A 25,710-nucleotide genomic window follows, 5' to 3' on the forward strand; every position below is an offset into this window, starting at 1 on the left:
ACTCGCAATTCCTAAGAGCAAGGAGGATTGTTACAGACAGCAACACCCTGGAGAAGACAGTTGACAGTATGATTACCAAGTTCAAACAACGGGGTTACCATGACAAATTGCTCACTGAGCAAAGACAAAAAGCGCTGGCTGTAGACAGGGTCTCCCTACTGCAGGGTAGTGACAATAGGAAGATACAAAATAGAATCACATTTGTATCCACCAATTCTGAATACAGTGGCAAAATTAATAAAATCTTGAAGAGGCACTGGTCAATATTGAGTAGCTGCCTAAAAGAGGTACCTGAATTTAGGACATTACCTTTATGTGCCTATCGTAGATGCAAAAACATCAGAGACCAGCTAGTGAGAGCGGATGTGGGACCCAAATCTATCACCAGACAGACGACGTTGGCACCATCCGGTACTGGTTGTTTCCTGTGCCTGCATTGTGACAACTGTAGTCGAATCTGCAGGTCTAGGATATTCTCACATCCCATCACGGGACACATATATCCCATTAAGTTCCATCTGACATGCGATTCCACTTTTGTAGTGTATGTTCTCTCCTGTCCTTGCCAACTGCTATATGTAGGCGAAACCTCTACAGATTTAAAGACTAGGCTCAATAACCATCGTCATACTATTAGAAAGGGTTGCACAGATCTGCCGGTCCCCAGACATTCTAAAAAGTCTGCATCCCAATGGATTAAACATATAGATATGGTGGGGGTATGTGAGGAGGAAAGTTTGCCCATCGATTCCCTGGTTGTACGTTGAATATCCTCTTTTGCAGTGGACAGATTCATTGGTAAAAGATAAAAAGGTAAAATGTACAACAAGCAATAGTACATTGATTTTAGTATAAGGGCATCAAATAACCTGGTATATATGTATTACTGACACTTTGTTTATTATTATTTCAGAAGCACTTGCACAAATGGTTAAGGCACTTTGGAAAACGGATCTTTTTTTGGGTTCCATACGTATGTCCCGCTTGTATATTATGTAAGAGGTTGCATTTTGCCCTTTTTCTTTCTCAACATTTAGCATATGGTGCCGACTTTTGCCCAGTTTTGTAGTACCGTTCTGTTGTAATTGAGGAGAACCCTCTCAGTTACGCAATGAAGCAGGACAGGGACCCGCAATGTGGGTGGCACTGATGTGCCTACAGCATTGGGGTAACAATGCGATTCGAGTCAACCGTCTTGGAAAAGATGGTGACTCATCTAACCTGCTACTTAGGGCAGTCGGCGCTAAGGATAATTATGTTTTGGCAATGTTCCCTCTTCCAATATGGTGGTTACCAGCGTGATGGCGCTGATGCGCAAGCACCGCCTCTTGTGGTCATTGGTGGGATGAGGCTGCGAGTCATTACTGTGTGCGCCGCTGACCTCATCAACAGGTGACACAGCGACGCACGCGTGTGCCCGCGTCGTCCCCCAGTGATGATGGGCTGCGATCGGGACATGCGCAATGGCTTCCCAAGGACGCGCTGAACAGCGAGTTGGTATATGTGGGCAGCACAATCCCTCCAGGCATTAATTCATTAGTTCTCTTATCCGGACATGTTTATGATTATAATTTATACACCAATTATGTATTAATGTGATGCAGATGTAATCATTTGTATATTTAATGTGTGAATTTGTTATTATTTATAGTATGGTCTCTATTTCACTCATTGCACATGTCACTTTATTAACTATGTCTATTATGACTCTTTTGCAAATATTTGTATACTGTTGTATATGTATATACTTTTTAATTATCAATTATGTTGATTGATTAATTGACTGTATTGGCACACCTTTATATGTCTCTTGTTCACTTTTCACCAATGCTTGAGAAAGGCTCATGTCTGAGCCGAAACGTCGCTCTTTGCCACCATATGGGTGAATAAATACACACTATTTTACTGAAGAAACGCTTTGGAGTGCAGTCCAATTTTTGCTTTATTTATATATATATATATTATGTGTGGCTTTCATTTACTGCCAGCAGTTTAACATTACCAGATCGACATCAACACTGGGACCGGCCTCCTGTATTGACGGTGCCTCCTGCTTACAGTTAAGTCCCCTGGCTTCCCGTATGTCAGCCCGTACAAGTTGCATGGTTGTGTTTATTGTCGTTGGTGTCTAGTTATATTTACTCTATCAGTTTCAATGCTGAACAGTCTAATGATCCACTTCATGGTTTGGATTTCATTTGAATATACGATTGGGGATCCACTTCACATTTTCTATGGACCCTATAGAGAAGCCTCACTCTGAATAGGAGCAATGTATAAATAGCACAAGTTAGTGGACTACATATAGAGCCACTGAAGAAGGAGCTAGTAGCTCTAAAAAGCGTTTAGTGAATGAATTTGATGTATTCTAAAAGAATCCCCTGATACAGCCGAGATATACAATTGCAATCCCAAATCGCTGGACATAACATGTGATACAGCTTGTTAAACAGCGCGCTACACCGGAGGATAGGCAAAGGTGTCAAAACATGTGGGACGCCAGGGAAAGGCAACTTGTACGGGCTGACATACGGGAAGTCAGGGGACTTGACTGTAAACGGGAGGCATCGCTAACACAGGAGGCCGGTCCCAGTGAACATGTCGATCTGGTAATGTTAAGCTGCTGGCAGTAAAAGAAAGCCACACATAATATATATATATATTGTAGGAAAGCCAAGTGTCCTGGCCTCGGTGAGGTAAGAGCCGGTAATTTTAAGTGTCAGAGGCAGCTAGTGCAGACTGACACTATTGGTTATTTAGTGTGGATGTAAAGCCGATCCGGGCCGGTTCTTACTGGGAGCAGCCAAAGTGCAGGGTGGGTGGCTGTTCCCCACGTTCCAGGTCGGGTTTTGGTTAGGGATTAAAACCCAACCAGCATTCTCAGCTGGTGTGGATTATCCTCCATCTGAATGTGGAGCTTTGCCAGTCTCTGTGTTGGAGCCTGAGAGTTTGGGCCGGGATTAAGGCCTGCTATCTTGTTTGGATGAAAGCAGGTAGACTTCTGTTTCACCCAATGACTTATGTGTTGCTGCCTGGTGTGAACAAACACCAGACTTAAGGTGACTGTTTTTTCCTTTAAACAAACTTTTTGTTGTCACTTTACTTATGTATTAATAAAACACTGAACAGTTTAAGTTAAAGACGTTGTCGTTGCCTCACTACTGCATCCACAAGCCTGTCTACCAGAGCAACTCCCCACAATATATATATATATATATATATTATATTGGTAATACTCATTTTGAAGATGGGGATGATAATCATGAACATTGATCTTTGAATGGGATAATTTGGATCAAATAACATCATTGACCATTTATTGTTATTCTATTCATGAACTTTGATATTTGAAGGATGTGGTAAAGTTGAGCCGTTATCAGCAAAAGAAAAGTTGTATATGTGCACAACTATGATATAGAAAAACATTTATCCAAAAGGAATTTCTATCTATAGCGTCATAAGGACAAAGATCTAATATATAAAGCTGAGTGTGTGTGTGTATGTATGTCCGCTAAAGGAATCTGCACCATCGCATTTACAATCACGAAATTTGGCACACAGGTGCATCAGGTGTCTGGGGAGGTTTTAGACCAGGTCTCAGCTCTCTAGGATGTACTGTTCCTGAGATATTCCCAAAAAATGCATTAGCCAATAGAATCTTGGTCATATGACCCTTATCAGCCAATAGAACCTCGCAGGCCGTTAGCCTCTACATACACAGTTTTACTCCAGGTTTCCATAACAACCCAGCCATGTTTCTTCACTGGTGTAGGTCAGCTTTAAAGGAAATCTGTCACCAGGATAATCGCTTTTGAAATAAAACCATGGCCTAATAGCACTTAGTACCTTATTTCCAGATGTGCCTTTGTTCCAGTAATAGATGTTTTTATCCTCTGAAAATCCAGTTTATTTGGTATGCAAATGAGCCAGTAAGGTGCCCAGAGGGGAATCACTCTTGCAGGAAGGAGCCCGGACATGCCCCCTGCCACAATGTTTCCACCCTCAAAAGACGAACTTAAAACCCTGCCCCCAGGTCCCACTAAGCCACGCCCCTGACTGGTTAGGCCACGACCCCCTCCAACTCATCAGCCAACGGAGATTGAAAAGATGAAGGTAAAGATCAACTTCTGTCAGCTGCAGGGGTGGGAGGGAGGTTGACTTTCTCCCTGCAGCTCACACTCAGACAGCATAGTGCTGCTGTCTTAGAGTGAGCTGTTCAAAAGGACACGCCCCTGATCCAGTTAGACCATGCCCCCTCCCACTCCTCAGCCGACAGGGATTGAAAAAATGAAGTTAAAAATCAACTTCTAGGTCCCGCTAAGCAACTCCCCGATCTGGTTAGGCCATGCCCCCTCCCACTCATCAGCCGACAGGGATTGAAAAAATGAAGTTAAAAATCAACTTCTGTCATCTGCAGAAGTGGGTGGAACGGTGACTTTCTTCCTGCAGCTCACACTCAGACAGCACAGTGCTGCTGTCTGAGAGTGAGCTGTTCAAAAGGACAGTCTTGTGTACGTCCAGGCCCTGCGCCAGACGGAGGACAGGGAGTCTGAAAGCCAGACAGTCCGGCCTAAAACTGGACCTCTGGCCACCCTAGGGGCATGCTGCTGTAGAGGTCATAGTTAAGGGGATGGTCCACTATGGAGGTCAGTGTTAAGGGGCAGATTGCTGTAAAGGCCACTGTTAAGGGGGAATGCCCCTGTGGAGGTCACTGTCAAGGAGGTGGTGTACTGTGAAACTCAATGTTAAAGGGGAAGGCTGCTGTAAAGGTCAGAGTTAAGGGGGTGGGCTGCTGTTGAGGTCCAAATTTAAGGGGGAGGGGTGCTGTAGATGTCAGTATTATGGTGGATAGTGTTGATATCTTTTAACGACACACACAAACATTAAATGAAATAGTTTAAATATACCCGAGCGAAGCCGGGTCCTTCAGCTAGTAAGAAATATATATACTTTAATATTGGAAGGATAATCATGAACATTGATTCTTGAATGAAATAATCTGGTTTAAGTAACATCATTAACCATCTATTGTTATCCTAATTATGAACATTAATTATCGGATGAATTATGAATAACATCTATCAATTATTTAGATCAACAAACACGATTAATTCCCCCTAATAATACTAATCATTGAATTCCTGGATTATATTAATATTAATTTATTATTGATTTATTTTTGGATATTTTATAATTTTCATATTTTAATATTTTTTTATTCATGCTATATAAATCATGTTGACATGCACTTGATTAGGAAATGTGTTTATATATACATATGACAACTGATTCATTATTTTTGCTGCGATAGTTATATCTACTGCGATAATTGTCCTCATAGTGTTTTTATAATTTTTTTTACAATTTTAATCCTACTAATTGTTTAGTTTTATTGTTTATTGGTTGTGGTGATGTGAATGCTAAAGTGAATAAGGATCCCGGAAGAGGGTTATATCTCACCCAGGTTCCTCAACTGGGTGAGATAAGTAAAGTTCCAGAGTGGTGCTGGCTTCAGCAAGGCATAGTTGCTGGAGCTATTTTGTTTAGTATTTAAAGGCTGGATTTTACTTGGATTGGGAGCTAGGTTGGTAGAGGGAGCTGCCAATCCACCCCTCCCATTCCAGGGCAGGTTTTCCCTAGCATGAGGGATCCACAGGTGTAATCACCTGGGATCATTACTGGGGAGTAAAAGCCCATCCCAGACTGTCAGTTGGGGGCATGGTTGCAAACAGAGGCCGGGTGAGGCTGAGAAACCACGAGGCTGGAACATAGCCCGGACTGACCGTGTTACAGCCTGGGGGGCTGGTATACACTTGGCTGAGAAAGCCGGACCCGACACTGTGTCTGAACAGCACTCTATAGGTTAGTCAGGGATTCTAACATATGTTTAGTTAGAGCCCAGCGGGGCAGGTGTTTGTTTTGTATTATGTCTGTTTTGCTGTGGTGCCAAATAAAAGCGATGTTTGGACCTTAAACTTGGTGTCTGGAGAAGATACTTGTGTGAATGACCCCTGGAGAAGAGCTAATCCCCCACAATTGGTGTCAGATGTGGGCAGGAGTCCCGGCTGAAAAGAGGCAAAGTGGTTGCTGAGAGCAACGACTACACACAGGAGCCTGCTGGTGATAATCTGGACTTTTTTTTTCCTGTGGTGCAAGCAGCAAGAGCAGGTGATGCTAAATACTGCTGTGCTGCAAGCAAAAGCTGTGATGTTTTAAAGGGCCAGAAACCAACCCTAAGGTACAGAGACCAACAAAAAAATAAAAAATAAAATATATATATATATATATATATATATATATTTTTTTTTTTTTGTTGTGTGGTTTTGTGCTCTCTTGCTAAGTGAACTGTTTTGCTGCAAGACTGACTCTGGTCATGGGTCTCGGGGAAAAGTTTTGGGTCAAGCTGACCTCCCATGTGAATTGTGCTCTGGTTTGGCGGAAAACAAGGGTCACAGAGGACATAATGAAGCAGCTGGAGCAGAGAACTAGTTATTTGCTGAAGAGAGGGTCCTCGATGCTGTCTGGACACTTTGCAAAATTCCAAGAGGCTGTTGGAGTGCCGGGAGTGTCAGAGGTAAAGCGAATATATGCCGTTGCCAAGGGCAACTGTCGGTAAGAAAAGAGCAGAAGAGCGGTACGGCTCTCAGGGCTCTAGAGATGATGTCCAGATGTGCCATAAGGCCATTGCTGGGAGCAACTCAGCACGAAAGCATGCAGCTGTCCTGCGTCTGGAGTGCTGCTGGAGATGTCATCGTTTTGGAAAGTGTGCACCTGATTGTCCGATCTACTATTATCCAGTAGAAGGATGATGACCTCGGAGGGGATGGCCCAGGAGACCCCTCACCTCCTAAGCCTGACGAACCAGTGACACCAATGGGTAAGACTGTTTCTATTATTGATTGTGTAGTTGGGGACAATGTGCGGGACATTCGTGTGGATAGGAAGGACTATCCGGTGGCACTCAATGAGTGTGAGACACCAGTGCGAACTGGGACTTATGAGATTGGGGTTGCCGATACCCTCATGATGGATAGGAAATTGGGCATTGCTTTCCCCTCGCTTTGGGAGTTGTCAGGAAATGGAGACACTTCTGCAGTCAGTGATGCAACTCCTGCAGAATTTGTACCTCTCACTTTAAGGGAAGATGTCAAGCTTAATGCATTTCCGGATGAAGGTGTGAAGTTATGTAAAATATATAGTGATAATGAAAGTTTATTTTCTTCATCTGGTATTGTTCAAGAAGAACTTTATGACTTGATCAGGAGGTTTGAAGAACTCTTCTACCCCGCTACAATCTGTTAAGAACATTTCCCTTGTCATCTGATATGATTTTACATTATGTCATTCACAAATGTGTATAAACCATGTTAAATACCATTATTGTTGTAGTTTTCCATGTTTATCAGCAGGTGGCAGCAATGGATTAGTAAGAACTTAGGTTCAGTTTAGTACATCTAAGCTGGAATAGTTCGTTCCAGCTTAGCTCCCCCTCTGTGAGCAGAGTGGGCTGTGCCCACATCCTGCAGCATGGGGAGAGAAGGAATTTCGAGGTAGTGTAGCCAACCCCCTGCTAGGGGTAGGGTGTGCGTGTTAAGAGCTCCCAGATATAGGGAAGAAAGCCAGGATCTTGTCTCGGCTGAGACATTGATCCCCATCCCAGCCTGAGCCCTGCAGCCTCAGCTGGATGAAGCAAGCAGACAACCTCCAGTTCCAGGAAGAAAGCATCCCTGAGAAGATAACGGTGAGTCAAGTTCCAGAGACCCAAGAAAAGCCATATTCCTCCTCAGTTAGTCAGTCCCTATACAGCAGAAAATCGAAAGTGCAGAAGCCAAATTCCTGCCACATTTTTAGAGCTAACAAAGCAGACACCCTTTCCTACAAGCTCCAGGTTGATAGAGCAGAAGATAAATTCCTGCCAAACATTGCCAATACCTGCTGTGACCAAAGACTAAAGCTGTATCTTGCTTGGATGAAAGTTACAATCAGTAAAGACAAGTTTGAACTTTACCAAAGGTCTGGACCTCAATTTCTGATACAAATTCCTCTATTACTCCTACTATCACTACACTCAATTTATTGCAAGTGAGCCAGCATCCAGGAGTCCAGCTGTAACCAGGTAGAAGACACTGTTGACACAATTACTACTACCATACAGAGACATTACACCACTCTGGCATTCCTAACCTGGGACGTGCATCATAACACCTCTAAAGGGCCCTGTGACAGTAGCTTGTGCACGCTGCAATTGGCGTCACAAACAAAACTATAGACTATTATACCCATATCCTGACCCACTGCATAATTTGGCGTCAGTGTAACCGTACCATGGTCCTGCTCATTGCACATATAAGTAATGTGGATTCCTGTGAAATGTCGGAGGATGTCAATCCATTTTCTTTGCAGGCTGTGACTGGGGAAAAAGCTTCCCCTGCTGGTAAAAATGTGACAGTGCTAGAGGGTGTACCACACAAATCAGGTGGGGATAAGCAGTCTCCCCAGTGATCTATGGGTAATAAAGAAATGGCCCAGGTGGGAATGAGCTCATCAACGCCTCTAGCGGTCAGGATAACTAATGACACGAGCAGTGTGCGTGACGTATATGCTGTGACTGATAGCGACTCGGAGAGTGAGCCTACCATGTCAAAATCTTGCAAAATAAAGGGGTTTACTAATAGCGACCAGAGGATAGTTATATCTGACGAGATGAGAGTTAAGGGGGATAACGGCAGCCTAGTGTCTCAGGCCCACATCTAGACAGTTATAGTTGACCCGGCAGGTCAGTACAGCTGCAAACTTAAAGATGGTTCCGCTCGCTCCGCGCCGTCCCTAGATGCATTAGAGAAGGAACTAGCGGTTTCACAGAGCCACTGAAGAAGGCTATATAAGGGTCAAAGGAAGAGACCCAGAAAGAGACGAGTGAACTGAAGGGTCTACTGCCTAATGTCCAGGAAAAGAGTAAAAACTCCAGAAAGACACCAAAGACTACAGTAGACACAGACAAAGTGCTTAAAGGGACCCTGGGTGGTACCCCCACAGGGTGTTCAAAAGAGAATGGGGGTACTCCTGCTGCAACAGAGCAGAGCGAGGAGCAGCTGGGACAGGAGGCCAAAGAGCGGGGCGCTTCCAACAAGCTAGTGCAAAAATCTGAGAAGAAACAGAAGAAGTTTGACCGGCTCCTGGCTGAAGAGAAATACATCTCGGCCTGATATGCCTAAGAACTTGACCGAGTGAAGGTTGATGCTGGGGAAAAGATGACCAAGGTCTGCTCTCTGGCTAGGGCCCTTGAAGAAGCACTTGGGGCTCGAGATGAATTGGCAATGCTGAACAAGCAACTTAGAGCAGAGATGGAGGATCTCGTGAGCTCAAAGGATGACGGCAGGAAGAACGTCTGAGTTGGAGACGTCTAAGCGTGCTCTCAAGTAGGTCGAAGAAATGAGGACTAAGCTTGAAGATATAGAGGCAAGAGCTTCTCGAGGTGACAGGTTGGCTCAATCAAAGGAAAATGAGAAACCTGAAGAGGAGAGTCCTCTGAAAAATGCCAAAAAGTCTAAGCCAGAGCTTGTTAAGAAGGGGTCTTGAGATGATGGCGCTGTGGTGCCGACTGAGGCAGAGAAGATGGAATATGTTTCTGCTGAACCCTTTGATGGGGCTGATGTGGATGCAGACACCAAGAGACTCATGGCAGTGGGTAGCCAGGACCTGGTCCTGAAAGACGTTCCCTCCACCTACAAGGCCTTCCAAATAGCCAGCAGCCTGCTGGGGAAGAAGTACGAGGCGATGGATGACTGTCACAACCAGACAGCTGAGAAGCTCTGACAGAGGCCTTTCAGAACCTCCTCCTTGACTTTCTTTGTTGTGGTATTCAGTTCCTCATCTCGTTAGCCTCTCTCAGCTGTCATGTGTTGGACTAATTGCTTCCCTTTAAATTCCTCCCCAGAATACTTTTCTGGGCGGCTTATACTTCTTCCTGGAGTGTGTGTGCATGCTGATCTTGTTCTCCTCTCTGCTACAAAGTTAAGTGTTGAACTATTATCTGTTATTTTCTGTTTGCTGGATCCCAGGTGACCCTGACTCCCTCCGTATCTTGTGTAGGGAGCCGGTGGTCGTGTCCCCTCATTATTGTAGGGTGCTCAGGGGTTATATAGTCAAGGTACGTGGATATGCAAACTTCCACCATTCGGATCTTTGCATAGGCTGAGCAGCCAGGGAAAGTGCCAGGTCTTCTGCAGGGGTCTCCCTTTTGTTCCTTAGCTTTTGGATCCAGCGAGTCATTTATGCATGTTGCTTTGCCTTGTTTCCTGTACACCGTCCGTGACAATGACCAGTATGTAGATCCTGTATGCTACTGTGGGATGGCTCTCATGAATCCTGCACAAAGGGAGAGCCATGACCCGGCTGACCCTCTGGAGGGAAAAGAAACATAGAAACATAGAATGTGTCAGCAGATAAGAACCATTTGGCCCATCTAGTCTGCCCAATATACTGAATACTATGAATAGCCCCTGGCCCTATCTTATATGAAGGATGGCCTTATGCCTATCCCAATCATGCTTAAACTCCTTCACTGTATTTTCAGCTACCACTTCTGCAGGAAGGCTATTTCATGCATCCACTACTCTCTCAGTAAAGTAATACTTCCTGATACTTTTAAACCTTTGCCCCTCTAATTTAAAACTATGTCCTCTTGTAGCAGTTTTTCTTCTTTTAAATATTCTCTCCTCTTTTACCTTGTTGATTCCCTTTATGTATTTAAAAGTTTCTATCATATCCCCGCTATCTCATCTTTCTTCCAAGCTATACATGCTAAGGTCCTTTAATCTTTCCTGGTAAGTTTTATCCTGCAATCCATGTACTAGTTTAGTAGCTCTTTTCTGAACTCTATCCAAAGTATCAATATCCTTCTGGAGATATGGTCTCCAGTACTGCGCACAATACTCCAAATGAGGTCTCACTAGTGCTCTGTAGAGCGGCATGAGCACCTCCCTCTTTCTACTGGTAATGCCTCTTCCTATACACCCACGCATTCTGCTAGCATTTCCTGCAGCTCTATGACATTGTCTTTTAAAATAATGACCCCTTAATCCCTTTCCTCAGATACTGAGGTTAGGACTGTAGCACTGATTTTATATTCTGCTCTTGGGTTTTTATGCCCCAGGTGCATTATCTTGCACGTATCAACATTACATTTTAGTTGCCAGATTTTTGACCATTCCTCTAGTTTCCTAAATCCTTTTCCATTTGGTGTATCCCTCCAGGAACATCAACCTTGTTACAAATCTTTGTGTAATCAGCAAAAAGACACACCTTACCATTAAGGCCTTCTGCAATTTCCCTGATAAAGATATTAAACAATATGGGTCCCAGAACAATTTCCTAAGGTACCCCACTGGTAACAAGACCATGGTCTTAATATACTCCATTGACTACAACCCTCTGTTGTCTGTCCCTCAGCCACTGCCTAATGCATTCAACAATATGGGAGTCCAAGCTCAAAGACTGCAATTTATTGATAAGCCTTCTATGTGGGACAGTATCAAAAGCCTTACTAAAGTCTAGATGAGCAATGTCTACTGCACCTCCGCCATCTATTATTTTAGTCACCCAATCAAAAAAATCAATAAGATTAGTTTGACATGATCTCCCTGAAGTAAACCCATGTTTTTCATCTTTCAATCCATGGGATTTTAGATGTTCCACAATCCTCTCCTTAAGTATGGTTTCCATTAATTTCCCCACTATTGATGTCAGGCTTACTGGCCTATAGTTGCCCAATTCCTCCCTACTACCTTTCTTGTAAATGGGCACAACATTTGCTAATTTCCAATCTTTTTGGACGACTCCAGATACCAGTGATTGGTTAAATAAATCTGTTAATGGTTTTGCTAGTTCACAACTAAGCTCTTTTAATAGCTTTGGGTGTATCCCATCAGGCCCATCATGTGACTTATTCGTATTAATTTTAGACAGTTGACTTAGAACCTCTTCCTCTGTAAAGACACATGCATCAAAAGATTCATTAGTCTTTTTTCCTAACTGAGATCCTTTTCCTACATTTTCCTTTGTAAAAACTGAACAGAAGTATTCATTGAGGCAGTCAAGTCTGTTAAAGACCCCTGTGTTCCCCGTACCTCCAACCTTGATAAGCAGGAAAAGAAGAAATTAAGAGGGCCGGTATAATACCCCATCCGAGAAGGATGAAAGGCTCACAAAGTGAGCGGAGACAACAAAGAGACAACAGCTGAAAGAGCTAAGGCCGATGACTTGGAGTGGGATAAATCCTCAGCTGTTGCAGAGATCAAAGAAATGGCTGCAGGTGAATCTGCCGAAGTAGAAAAAGTCACTGAGGAAGCAGAAGACTCTGAAACTGCCGCCAAAGCTGAGGAAACCACTGCTGAAGTAAAGGATGAACTTGAAAGTGGAACTTATGGTCGTTGCAGAGCTAGCAAGTGTAAAAGCAGAAATGCTGAAAAAACGAGAAAAAAAGGAATGGTGACAAAGTGGAGGTTTCTGGAAGGGCATGGGCGAGAGCCAAAGAAACAAAGAGAGCCAGACCAGAGAGTAAAACAAAAGTGTCAGGCTATTAGATGGGCACTCGATTGCCTTAGATATTTTCTACTAGCCAGCATTAGTGACAAATCAAACTTGGCTGGCCTGGGCAGGGCAGAATAAGGGTAAAAAAGTGATACTGACCACATATTCCAGGGGGAATATTGAGCCAGAAGGTTGTAGGATAAGGGGTATGCACTGTCGCAAGCATCCGGTGGGTACAAGTGTTCACCCCCACAAGTTTGAACAAAGAACGGGGGGAGGGGGGGTGGCGGTGGTATGTGGTGATGTGAATGCTAAAGTGAATAAGGATCCCGGAAGAAGGGTATATCTCACCCAGGTTCCTCAACTGGGTGAGATAAATAAAGTTCCAGAGTGGTGCTGGCTTCAGCAAGGCATAGTTGCTGGAGCTATTTTGTTTAGTATTTAAAGGCTGTATTTTACTTGGATTGGGAGCTAGGTTGGTAGAGGGAGCTGCCAATCCACCCCTCCCATTCCAGGGCAGGTTTTCCCTAGCATGAGGGATCCACAGGTTTAATCACCTGGGATCATTACTAGGAAATAAAAGCCCATCCCAGATTGTCAGTTGGGGGCGTGGTTGCAAACAGAGGCCGGGTGAGGCTCCGGGTGTGTGGTTCCAGCCGGGCTAGGCTGAGAAACCATGAGTCTGGAACATAGCCTGGACTGATCGTGTTACAGCCTGGGGGGCTGGTATACGCTTGGCTGAGAAAGCAGCCAAATCTGATACTGTGTCTGAACAGCACTCTATAGGTGAGTCAGGGATTCTAACATATGTTTAGTTAGAGCCCAGCAGGGCAGGTGTTTGTTTTGTATTATGTTTGTTTTGCTAAGGTGCCAAATAAAAGCGATGTTTGGACCTTAAACTTGGTGTCTGGCGAAGTTCCGGGTGATTGAGTGCCTGTTAATATTTCTTATTTTAGAAATTATTAAAAGGCAGTGGGGTAAGCCTATGACAGTGCATCTATAACCAGAAATTAAGACGGGTGAGCCACTATGCTTTTCTTTCTGATATTAGTCTTGCATCTCAGAAACGGACAAACATTTTTAATAGAGACCAATTGAAAAAAAAAGATTGTCATCTAAAATGAGTAATATGTAATAATAAAAATATGTCCCCGAAGGTGTACATAGCCTTTAAATAATAAAGTGACTGTCCGTCTTCCGAAAGTTCACTGTTCATAGGTTCAGTTTTGTTTCTTTTGCAGTCTTGTTATTAAAATCATCTTATAATCCTATAATAGTAAAAGTGTTTGTTCAGTAATGCACCAAGACATCCTTAATCCTTTTTGATGAGTTCATAAAGCTGGACTAAGGTCCCTGCCAGTGCCATCTTACAATGCCACATTGTATTAGAATAAAACTACTGTACTTTCCAGACCTTGTGCACAGTGTTCTCATCAGTTACATCTCAAAGCAAGCAAATGAATACATATGGAACATACAGTATATTACACAAAGATTATAGGATCTCTCTTCATGTAAATATCCAAAGGGCTCAAGAAATCCTCTTGATGTTCATCTTCTGCTCGTTATTTTATGTAGCTTCCCTCCATATTTAACATACAAATCCTTATGCTATATGTTCATCACATTTCAATACTTCAAAGTTGATGTTTATGTTCTTTTCATCTTTTTGGTTAATATCTTTGCTTTCTCTCTATATTTTGAAGCAGTGAATAAGTTAAAGCATAACTTGGTTTATGTTCTTTGTCCTTGTTGGCTTTAGAGGTTCAAGTTGCTATGTTATCCTTCTTGGTGTGTGGCTGGGTGGGCTTTGCTCTTTGTGGCCTGCTAGGCTGCTTTCCCCTGAGAATTCAAAATTTTCTATGGAGTCTCTAAAAAGGGAAATATGATGTATAAGTAACTGAGACAAATGCGTAGTGGAAAAGATGTATCAAAACAAATGCATATAAGACCATAAACGACGAGTCTGGCTGCTTATCTTCCCCTTTCTTCACTTCTTCCCCACCCTCTTCCTTGTCCCATACTTTTTTTTTTGCTTTGGTGGTCATAGCTTTCAAAAAAAAAAAATTTTTTTTTTTTCAGGTTTACCATTGTAACTAATCTTCTACTACTTTTAAATTTTTCCCTTTCACATAGTTGTGAGAAATCTTAAAGTGGTTATCCTGAAAAAGATATTTATGACATCCTCAGGATAGGTCATCAGTATCAGATCTATGGGGGTGTGAAACCCAAGACCCCCGCCGATCAGCTGTTAGAAGACGCCTTGAGCACTCTGAACATTGGTCACCTAGCCTAGTTGCAGCTCAGTCCCATTCATGTCAATGGGGCTGAGCTTCAATATCAAGCACTGCCACTATATAAAGTATGCTGTCCTTGGAAAGCTGCCATTAGCCTGCTTCGATGGGCACAGCGGCTCCCTGAAACACCCGATCGTCGGGATGCTGGGACTTGGACCCCAGCTTATGTGTTAATGGTGACCTATCTTGAGGATAAGACATCATTATCTTTTCCAGTATAACCCATTTAAACACTATGGAGGGAATGTATGACGTTTGTATGCCATTGTTTTCATAAATTTTGGTGCAAGTGGCAACAACATTTGTAACTTTTTGCTGTTTCACACAACCCTTGCCACTTTTGAAAAGTGGGCATGGTTAGGTATTATAATTAGTTTAATTCCAGATTTATAATTAGAACTTTGCTTAAAAGTCTCAAAAAGGTAGCAGAATCACTCCAGTGGGCAAGAGGAGTCATAGGAAAACTGGAGTAGCATTTCTAGACAATGGAAAAAAATATTTTTTAGCACAAAATGAGTACAATTTTATAACCAAAAATTGGCCCTCAAGGTGTACATAGCCTTTGAAGATGCACCAAATTTAACAAACATTGGGGGTCACTTATCAAAGACGGTCTTTGATACTCTGCTTTGTCGAAGAATGCTCCTAATTTATGATGAGACAAGGGCCAGTTGTAAATAAGACGCATTCTCTACCAGTCCCAGATTGGAATCTACTTCAGCCCCTAAGTGGAGTAGATTTCAGTTGTCATGTATGGGTGCATGGAGATTAAAAAAATTGCATAACTGGACCATGCAATTTTTTTATGCCATGAACTGATGTAGGAGGTCCCACAAGTTGTGTATGGCATTACACTTATGCTCCATTGACTCCAATGGAGCCAAACTGCAATACCAGACACAATCTGTGGACAGGGGTGGTGCTGTTTTTGATTGAAAGCATCCAAGTTTTTCTAATCCTGGACAACCCCGTTAAATGCCACATTCAATAGCAACTGATGCATCTAAGAGGCTTAACAGGGGAAGGTTGCTTCCTCGCTCTGGCCATCCCCCCCTTCCTTCAATTCGATCCTGGGGTGCCAGTGAGCTACCATATCAACCACAGCCTAACAAATGCACCCAGGTCTACCTTAAGTATAAGCCTGTTAGGTCATACCAGAGGCGTCCCTTAGTATAGTAGGTTGCCTGTTACATACTGTCAGGCTATAGTACTTTGTATTGGTAAGCATTTCAATCAAATGAGCATAGCTTCAAGAGCCTTAAAAATTAAATGATGTTTAGTATACTCTCTCGCCAATAAATAAATTGACCGAAAAATTTAAGTCATGGCTCCTGGAATGTGACGCCCCAAAAATGACTTTTCTCCACAAAATGTGTTTTTATTATACAAAAATCATAAAAGTTGCTTATTTTACTGTGCAGTAAACAGTGCAAAAAACTCAAAAACATCAAAAAGTTATAGATCTTGGAATATGAGAAAAAACTAAAGAAGATGCTTGGTACTGAGGTCCAAGCAGTAGGGAGCAACAGGAAAAAACTACAATACTGCAATGTGATTGGTGACTTTTTATGTTGTAAATTTTGCAACCTTCGTCTTGCAGCATAAATAAAATAACTTTAATCTCTTAATCAGAATGATTAGAGTTATACCAAATAGTTTTCTTTAAAAGATGTATTACTTTTGCACAAGTAAAAGTACTTAAAAAAAAATGTTTTTGCATTGTCGCATGCCAAGACCCATAACTTTTTTCTTTTTATGTTTAGGCTTGATTTTTGCAAGACAACTTATAGTTTTCAGCAATATCATTTTAGGATACATATCATGTTTTGATCAGTTTGAAGGGGTCATGCCCATGATCATGGTTTTTGTCCGCATCTAATCCTCGGATGCGGACCCATTCACTTCAATGGGGCCGCAAAAGATGCGGGCAGCACATCTTGTCAGTTCTGCGGCCCTACAAAAAAATAGAACATGTCCTATTCTTGTCCATATTACAGACAAGGATAGTACATATCTATAGAGGGCTGGATGTTCTGTTCCACAAAATGCAAAACACACATGGCCGATATCCATGTTTTGTGGATCCACAATATGCGGACTACAAACATGGCTATGGTTGTGTGCACGAGCCCGATCACATCACTTACATGCATGTGGGGATGTGGCAAGAGACCGCATTCCCTCACGTACATGTATGTGAAAATGTGCCAACGTGTTGATGACTGCTGTAAGAATTTGTGCCAGCGATTATTAAGGGGATCAGTGCAGAAGAGCTGGGATTTTTCTTATTCTTTTGTGTATTTTTGTTCTATCTGCTACACAATGGCTGGGGTTGTATAGTTTGAGCATCAACTTCCAGCGCAGAAGCTACACGGTAATATATACATTATGGGGATATGTGGGGTTTTGAGGTGTTTTCTGTGTTTTGGGAAAAATGTGTGGTTTCTGTCTGTGAGTGATTAAGTTAGCCCATTATGTCTGGTAATTGTATCACAGGCAGAGCTCAATGTGTTTTGGTAATTGTATTTTGTTGATTGCGTCACAGACAATGCCATTGTGTTTGTTGAATAGAGTTAGTTTTGTGTTTAAACTGTACAGGATTGGCTGCTATGTCATGTCCTCAGTATGTCATGTGTATATAAGTCAATGTTGTGTGTTCAATAAAGAGTTCCTGTTTTACCCTTCATCATGTTGAGGCTGGTGTTTGGGTAACTGATCGACACTGGGGATTGCGAAATGCTGAAGATTTGCTATACTCCCCTGGCTATACTATTAGCTCTTGTAAGTGCTTGTTCCAGTTACTTGTTCCTGCTCTCTGGATTTAGGAGAGGTTCACCCACTGGAGCCTGGAGCCTTGTTGTTGGCCCAGGGTGGGTAGGAGACGGCGAGACCTCAACCAAGCTTCGGTGGTTTGTGGGGTCTGCAGCGCTTACGGTGCCAAGTGGAGTACTTGGAGTCCTCGGGAAGAGCTAGGAGCATCCATCGATGGAGGTACCTGGTCGGGGTGCCAGGAGATCCGTTACAATGGCCTATCCCGAGGATACACCATCAATATTAAAAATGCTGGACAACCCTTTTAAGGCTACTTTCACACTGCCGTTTCTGGGTCTCACAAGCAGCCCCAAACGGATCAGTTTAGCCCCAATGCATTCTGAATGGATAAGGATCCGTTCAGAATGCATCAGTTTGCCTCCGTTCACCTCCATTCCGCTCTGGAGGCGGACACGGATCCGTCCTGACTTACAATGTAAGTCAATGGGGACGGATCAGTTTACATTGACACAATATTGGTGGAATTGTAAACGGATCCGTCCCCCATTGACTTTCACTGTAAAGTCAGGACGGATCCGTTTGACTTACACTTAGACTTAGACTTTTTTTTTTTACTAAGTTATGCAGACGGATCCGTACTGAACGGATACCAACGTTTGCATTATAGGTGTGGATCCGTCTGTGCAGATACCAGACGGATCCATACCTAAACACAGGTGTAAAAGTAGCCTAAGGCATACAAGTCCAAATCAGGGATGTCATAGAGGTGGATACACCAATCAAGATTCTCCTGTACAAGACAGAGCGAAGAGCTGCTCTGAAGGATAAAGTGCAAACAAGCAGTGGCGTGCTTAGGGTGTTTGGCACCCGGGGCGGGTCCTTTCTCTGGCACTTTAAAAAGTACCCCCTCACAGTAGTATTGCTCTTATTGTACAACATTCACAGTAGTTTTGTACAGAGGTGTGCCCCCTCACAGTAGTTATGCCCACATTGAGCCCTCTACCCGGAAATAATCCCCATTGTGCCCCTTCACAGTAATAATCCCCATTGTGTCCCCTTCATAGTAATAATTCCCATTGTGCCCCCTTTATAGTAATAATGCCCATTGTGCCCCCTTCACAGTAATCATTCTCACTGTGCTAGTAATGCCCTCTGTGCCCCCTCCATAGTAGAAACCCCCATTGTGCCCCCTTCACAGTAATAATGCCCATTGTGCCCCCTTCACAGTAATAATGCCCACTGTGCCCCCTTCACAGTAATAATGCCTACTGTGCCCCCTTCATTGTAGTAATGCCCTCTGGCTCTGTGCCCCCTCCATAGTAGAAATGCCCATTGTGCCCCCTTCACATTAGTAATGCCCTCTGTGCCCCCTCCATAGTAGTAATGCCCTCTGTGCCCCCAGCTGTTTGAAGAGAGGGCAGCGCTCATATGAGAGCTGCTTTCTCTGTTCAGTTCACCTGCTCGCCGTAGCATTTGCAGTGATGAGCAGGTAAACAGAGCAGAGAAGGCAACGCTCGTACGAAAATAAAAGCAGACAACCCCTTTAAAGACATACTTGGAAAACATTACATACAGCGCTCCAGAACATACAGGGTCATACAGCGCCACATAACTCTTACATCCAGTGAGTTCTCTTCTCTGATGTAGATATTCTCTTTCCTCTTCTTCTCCTGTCAGACCAGACCGCCATGGTGACTTCTTTCAGCCGCGCCTCGTCTCTGCAGAGTTTAACAGACATCTTACTTTCCTACTTTTCCATCATCCTCCCACATTCTCAACACCCCATCCTGCCACCCCCAATACTGTGTCCACTGTGCTCCCCAATACTTTCCTGCAGAAACAGTCCACCTGACAATACTGGTACCACACAGGTAGTGTGTCAGTACAAAAACACCCCTTTATATTGTACGCTAGTAATAAAACTTCCTTTCAGATCAGACCCCCATATGAAACCCTAAATGAGATCCCCCAATCTCAGACCAAACCCCCTTTAGACCTCTATGTCAGACCCCATATAAGACCCCAGTTTTAAACCTCAGATCAGACCCCCATTAGACCTCCATGTAGGACCCCGACCCAATATCAGACCTCAGATAAGACCCCCATATAAGACCCGCATTAGACCTCCAGACCCCCATATCAGACCTCCAGACCCCCATTAGACCTCCAGACCCTCATTAGACCTCCAGACCCCCGTATCCAAACCCCCCAGTCAGACCTCCAGACACCAAATCAGACCCCCATTAGACCTTCAGACCCCCAGTCAGACCTCCATACCCCAATAAGACCCCCATTAGACCTCTAGACCCCCCAGTCAGACCTCCAGACCCCCAATCATAACCCCATTAGACCTCCAGACCCCCAATCAGAACCCATTAGACCTCCAGACCCCCATTAGACCTCTATACCCCGTCAGACCTCCAGACCCCCAATCAGACCTCCATTAAACCTTATAGACCCCCCAGTCAGACCTCCAGACCTCCATTAGACCTCCAGACCCCCCCAGTCAGACATCCAGACCCCCAATCAGACCCCCATTAGACCTCCAGACCCCCAATCAGACCCCTATTAGACCTCCTGACGCCCCCAGTCAGATCTCCTGACCCCCCAGTCAGACCTCCAGACCCGCCAACCCCCCATAGACCACTTCAGACCCCTATTAGACCTCTCCATACCCCCCCCCCTCCATTAGACCTCCATATCAGAGCTCAAATCAGACTGTAAAATAATAAAGTCATTTACCTCTCCTGTCGGCACTCTGCCTGTCCTGGCTGTCTTCTCTTCTCAGAGCCCGCTCTGCAGTCACCTGACCTCCTGCAACGTCAGGTCAGAGTGCGCTCTGTACGTCCTGAAGTTGCAGGCAGCCAGGACACAGCAGCTCCAGCCCTGAGAAGAGTGAGCAAGAGGAGGGGGAAGTACTGTACAGCGCTTTTCTCCCCCTCCTCCTACAGACTAGTGAGCACTTCCATTATGGAAGCAAGCGCTGACTAGTATTCCTTTTATAAGATGCACTGCATCTTATCAAGGGAAAAGCTATGAGTGCTTCCATCTGTATTGATGGGCTCATTGCCTCTGTTCTGACACCCCTCTGAGAGTGCTGACCCCCCCCCCGCCCTGTTCTGGCACCCCCCTGAGAGTGCTGAACCCCCCCCCCCGCCCTGTTCTGGCACCCCCCGAGAATGCTGAAACCCCCCCCCGTCCTGTCCTGTTCTGTTCTGGCACCCCCCTGAGAGAAGACCGCCCCCCCACCCTCCCCTGGGCACGCTACTACAAACAAGTATTACACGTCTACATTCATTATATGACAATAGCGGATAACTGGATGCAACATTTGACCACCTCAACAATGACAAATCTAAGTAAGTACATAGAAGATTTCCTTCCTTTAACCCTGGGTTCACACCTGAGCGTTTCTGAGACGCGCGTTTTAACGCGCGTTTAACGCGCGTTTTTATGCGCGTTTTTATGCGCGTTTTTTGCAATAGTAAACGCGCGTTTGACGCGCGTTTCTGTGATTGACTGCAGTGTTGTCCAATCAGCAAATATCCCTGTGTATATGAAGTTTGGCCAATCCTAGCGCATTGGAGGTGTGAAATTCCATGTGTGTTGGTAGAGTGTGTGGTTTGGAGTCATGGAATGTTATAGACGGCGACGTGTTGCGGCACTTGTTGCAGCTATCCAGCTGGAACGCTTGAGGAGAAGGCGGGACAGCAGGCGACGTTTCTGGGTCCATCCTGTTATTGCAAATAGACAGGAGAGGGGCCAGTTCTGGGCACTGTATGCCAACCTCCGTGCCCATGAGGACCAGTTTTTTGACTACACCAGGATGTCCATCCACAGGTTAGTACGTATACGTGGTTGCAATGCTTTTTCAATGGTTAAGCTAAGTGTTTTGTGATTTTTGTATTGTTAACCATGAACATTTTATTGTTTCCCAGCTTTGACGAGCTCCTGGTGCTGTTGTCCCCTCATTTGCAGCGTCAGGACACCTTCATGCGGGACTGCATCCCACCAGTGGAAAGACTGGTCATTACTTTGCGGTAAGTAGCCTATTATTGTGGCCATTTAAACCATTTGCAGTGTGTTGTGCCATGATCTGAGTTTCGCCCTGTTTCTCTTGCTGTTTGTGACGTATGAGTGTTTGTGCGGGGGGTATGTGATGTGTATGTTGTCAACGTGTGGCATAGATATCCCATACATGCATCATGTATCCACATTTGGCCATGTTTTACCCCTCACTTTCCAAAAATAGTCCAAACAGTTGTTTCAATTTTTTTTAAACTTTGGTGAATGTATTCACATCATACATTTCAAAATCAAATGTGTTTCAACTGTTTTCCAAACAAAGGAGCAATGTAGTCAAAATAACATATAAATAATACCAACAATTTTCAAGATAAGTGCCCTTTTTGGCTCCCAAAACCTTGAGCCGGAGAATTTCCCTCTTCTCCGTTTATCACAGGGTTTCATATTGCGGCCCAGAAAACTCTGCCTCGGGATCCCGCCGTGTCTCTCTGGCTCCGCGAGACTGATTGGCGGGTGGCATTTCAGTGGTGGTGATGGTGGAGGTGCTTGGGCCCGTGCTTGAAGAGGGATATGGGTATGATGTGTGTTGTGTCTGCCATGTCTCAAGAGGGTGTTGTATGTTACTTTGTGTGTATGTGTGTGCTGGGTATGTGTGAGGGTGTTGTTGGGGATGTAGTGGGCCATATTGTGGGGCATATTGTGGGCAATATTGTGCCCCATATTGGTGGCCATATTGTGGTGGCTGCTGTGGTGGCTGCTGTGGTGGCTGCTGTGGTGGATGCTGTGGTGGCTGCTGTGGTGGATGCTGTGGGGGATGCTGTGGGGGATGCTGTGGGGCAGTGCTAGACGTTGCTAGCTCGTAAGGGAGGCAATACTTGTCTATGGTTTTAGTCACCTCCTCCCTTACTTTGGTGATCATATGTCTCGGCACATGCAGCATTTTCTCCTCTAGACTGAGGAGAAAATATGCGTCGCTGCTTAGTTTTGGCACAGGATGTGCCAGGGCATCCAGGCAGCCGATTAGGCGGTCCTCCTGTCTCTCCGTTCTCCTCCTTTTATGTCGGGGCTGCCGAGTTGCCTCTGGTACGGCTTGGCCAGTCTGCATGGGGCTGACGAAAGTCGGAGTGGGGGGGGGGGCTGGAGGACTCATTGGCCCCATAGATGGGCCCGGCTCACTGTCCATTGTGCCCTCGTCCTCTTCCTCATCACCTTGCGCCTGGCTGTGTTCCCAGCTACTATCGGTGCTGTGAAGTGGAAAATATAGGTAAGTATGTTCCCCATATGAAATTGAATGTATGTAATGTCATACCACATCCTCTCCTCAATGTGTATGCCCTTGACTCACCTCCGCATTTCGGTGCACGATATCAAAAACGACATTTGTGCTGCATGCACATAACTGGAGCGTCCGCCTGGGGAGGATCCGCTCCTCTGCTCCTTTTGTTTGCGGCGATGGCGGATAAAGGCATCTTTCAGGCTTTTCCATTTGCCTTTGATAGTGTTGACTATGAAAAAGGAAAAAAAAAACATCCGTTAATATCTCTTTATTTTCGTACATTTGTTTCAGGTATTTAGCTACCGGACAGTCATTGGCCAGTCTCCACTTTGCGTTTCTCATTGGGAAGTCCACAGCCAGCATGATCATCCGTGAAACCTGCGTGGCAATTTGGGACGTCCTTCATCCTGCTGTGATGGCCCAACCACAGAAGGAGGACTGGCTGCAAATTGCGGATCTGTTTTTCCAATCCTGCAATTTCCCAAACTGTGTCGGCGCAATAGACGGGAAGCATATCCGCGTTCAGAAGCCCATAAGGAGCGGGAGTCAATTTTTTAATTATAAAAAATATTTTTCTTTTGTGCTTTTTGCGGTGGCTGATGCAAACTATTGCTTCCGATACATTGATGTGGGGTCCTACGGCAGCAGCTCAGACTCCGCAGTTTTCGGGCATTCGGCCTTTGGGCAAATGCTCACTAATAATGAGCTGGACCTCCCGGGGAACACCACACTGCCTGGGACCACTTTTCCCGCTATGCCCTTCGTTTTTGTGGGGGACGAGGCCTTTGCGCTGGGGGACCATCTGATGAGGCCGTACTCCAGCCGGGGACTCTCCATTGCCAGGCGTGTATTTAATTACCGGCTGACAAGGGCACGCAGGGTGGTGGAGTGCGCCTTTGGAATTTTAGCGAACAAATGGCGCTTTCTCCATTCGCCCATTTATTTCAAATTGGAGACCGCTATCTCGGCCGTGAAGGCAGCGTGTGCTCTGCACAATTTTGTACGTCTACGGGATGGGTATAATTTCGAAGATTCCCTCAGCCATTCGTTGGAGAGTCGGAATCAGAGTGGTGTGCGTGGGACCCGGCACGGTGCAGCTGTCCGGGACCACTTCAACACATATTTTGTGAGCCCACATGGGGCGTTACCATGGCAGTTGGAAGCCATCTAAGTTTCTGTTCATTTATATTTTTTGACAGAAAAGTGTGTTTACATATTATTTGATTTTCTAATTTGTTTGATTATGACTAGGGCTAAAAGAAAAATTTGGAAACGATCTTTTGTGCATTTGTTTTTTTTTTTCCTATATAGTGCCCCTTGAGGATGCCCCTATAGTGGCCATCAATAGTCGCCCATTAACAAGGGTTTAGAAATATGGGCGAAATTATGTGTCCCATTTAAGTGGCCAATACTCGGCCAGTAGAATATAAGCCAAGGAGGGTGAAATAACGGATCCCATCAAGGTGCCCAATACTGGCACGTTACAAACCCAAACACCTAACATATGCCTTGCCACCCATAGCCCACAAACAGTCTCATTCTAAAAAATACACAATATCAATAACAACTTAGGATTCAAATCCCTCAAGCCAAACTTAGGCCTACATTTCAAAATGCTACTACATTTGCGGATTGAAAGAGCGCAGTCTGGCACAAGATAGTGGAACCACTGCAAATTGATCATACTGGCCCATTGCATTGTACCAGAATGTGGGGGAGGGTGAACCAGGACAGTACTAAAAAATAAAGGGGCGAGGGGACACTATTACAACATGTAATGTGCACATTATTCTTTGTAAACTAAGGCCATTGAGTGCCCATATACAAGAACAGGGATGGTGATGCTGCGTCCCTCTAGCTGTTGCTAAACAATCCAAGTCCATGCATGCCTGCACAGGCTCCAGCAAGTAAAATACAGGGCAGCATTTGTGGAGGTGGCGTTTGACAACAGCTGGAGGGCTGCAGGTAGAGCTGGCCAGGGCTATTACATATAGTTGGGACACCACTGCACACAAGGAGTTTACTTTCACTTTACAACACACATGGACATACCTTTTCCCTGTTTCACTGTCTTGGTTAAACTGCTCCAATCTGGCCAGATGCTTTTGGCAATATCCTCCCAGGCCTGCTGCCTGCTCCTCCGATTTTTGTAGTTGCCATCCTGTGTGTCATACAGGCAGCGTTTGGCTTGCACCAGCCTGATGAGGGTCTCTGTGTCACAGCCGGACTCCTCCATGCTGGCTTCTCTCCAAAACTGTGCTTTGCACCTGGTGTTGTGCCTTTTCCAGCATGTTGCAAAATCCAAGACGCGCGTTCGAACGCGCGTTTTATGTGTCAAAAACGCGCTAAAATCAAGCGTTGCGCGTTCCCATTGAAGTCTATGGGCCAAAACGCGCGACAAACGCCCAAAAAAAAGCTCAAGCACTTGTTTGAGCGTCGGGCGTTTTACAGCGCGTTTGAACGCGCTGTAAAACGCTCATGTGTGAACCCTTCCCATAGGGAAGCATTGGATTTCATGTCTTGAGCGTTTTACAGCGCGTTTGAACGCGCTGTAAAACGCTCAGGTGTGAACCCAGGGTAAAGGTTCAGTCCCTGTCTAAATGCTATGAAAATTACGTCACAGTCCACGGAAGGGTGTGCTCTTGTTTTGGACTGTTTTATATTTAACTTGTTATTTTTAGTCAATGTAAGTTTGTTTATTTTAATCTTTAGACAAACAAAAAGCAACTTCAAGAGCCCCTTATTGAGTTATGTCTGTGCCTTTTCTAAATGTAGAGGAGACATAGGTAAATACAATTTCTATCATTT

At 44.6% G+C, this 25,710-nt stretch overlaps 1 protein-coding gene across 1 annotated transcript; it reads right to left on the reverse strand.

The window, feature by feature from the left end:
* Positions 1–21,932: 21,932 nt before the first annotated feature.
* On the reverse strand, positions 21,933–25,323 carry LOC122932895 (MADS-box MEF2 type transcription factor MIG1-like). The gene is made up of 3 exons (XM_044287562.1): positions 24,955–25,323; positions 22,972–23,131; positions 21,933–22,870 (listed from the first exon to the last, which is right to left on the reverse strand). Exons 1-3 carry the CDS (start codon positions 25,136–25,138, stop codon positions 22,057–22,059), a joined length of 1,158 nt encoding a protein of 385 aa, XP_044143497.1. The 5' UTR covers positions 25,139–25,323; the 3' UTR covers positions 21,933–22,056.
* Between the last annotated feature and the right edge of the window lie 387 nt (positions 25,324–25,710).

The sequence above is a fragment of the Bufo gargarizans genome, chromosome 3, assembly GCF_014858855.1.
Source record: "Bufo gargarizans isolate SCDJY-AF-19 chromosome 3, ASM1485885v1, whole genome shotgun sequence".
Taxonomy (NCBI): Eukaryota; Metazoa; Chordata; class Amphibia; order Anura; family Bufonidae; genus Bufo; species Bufo gargarizans.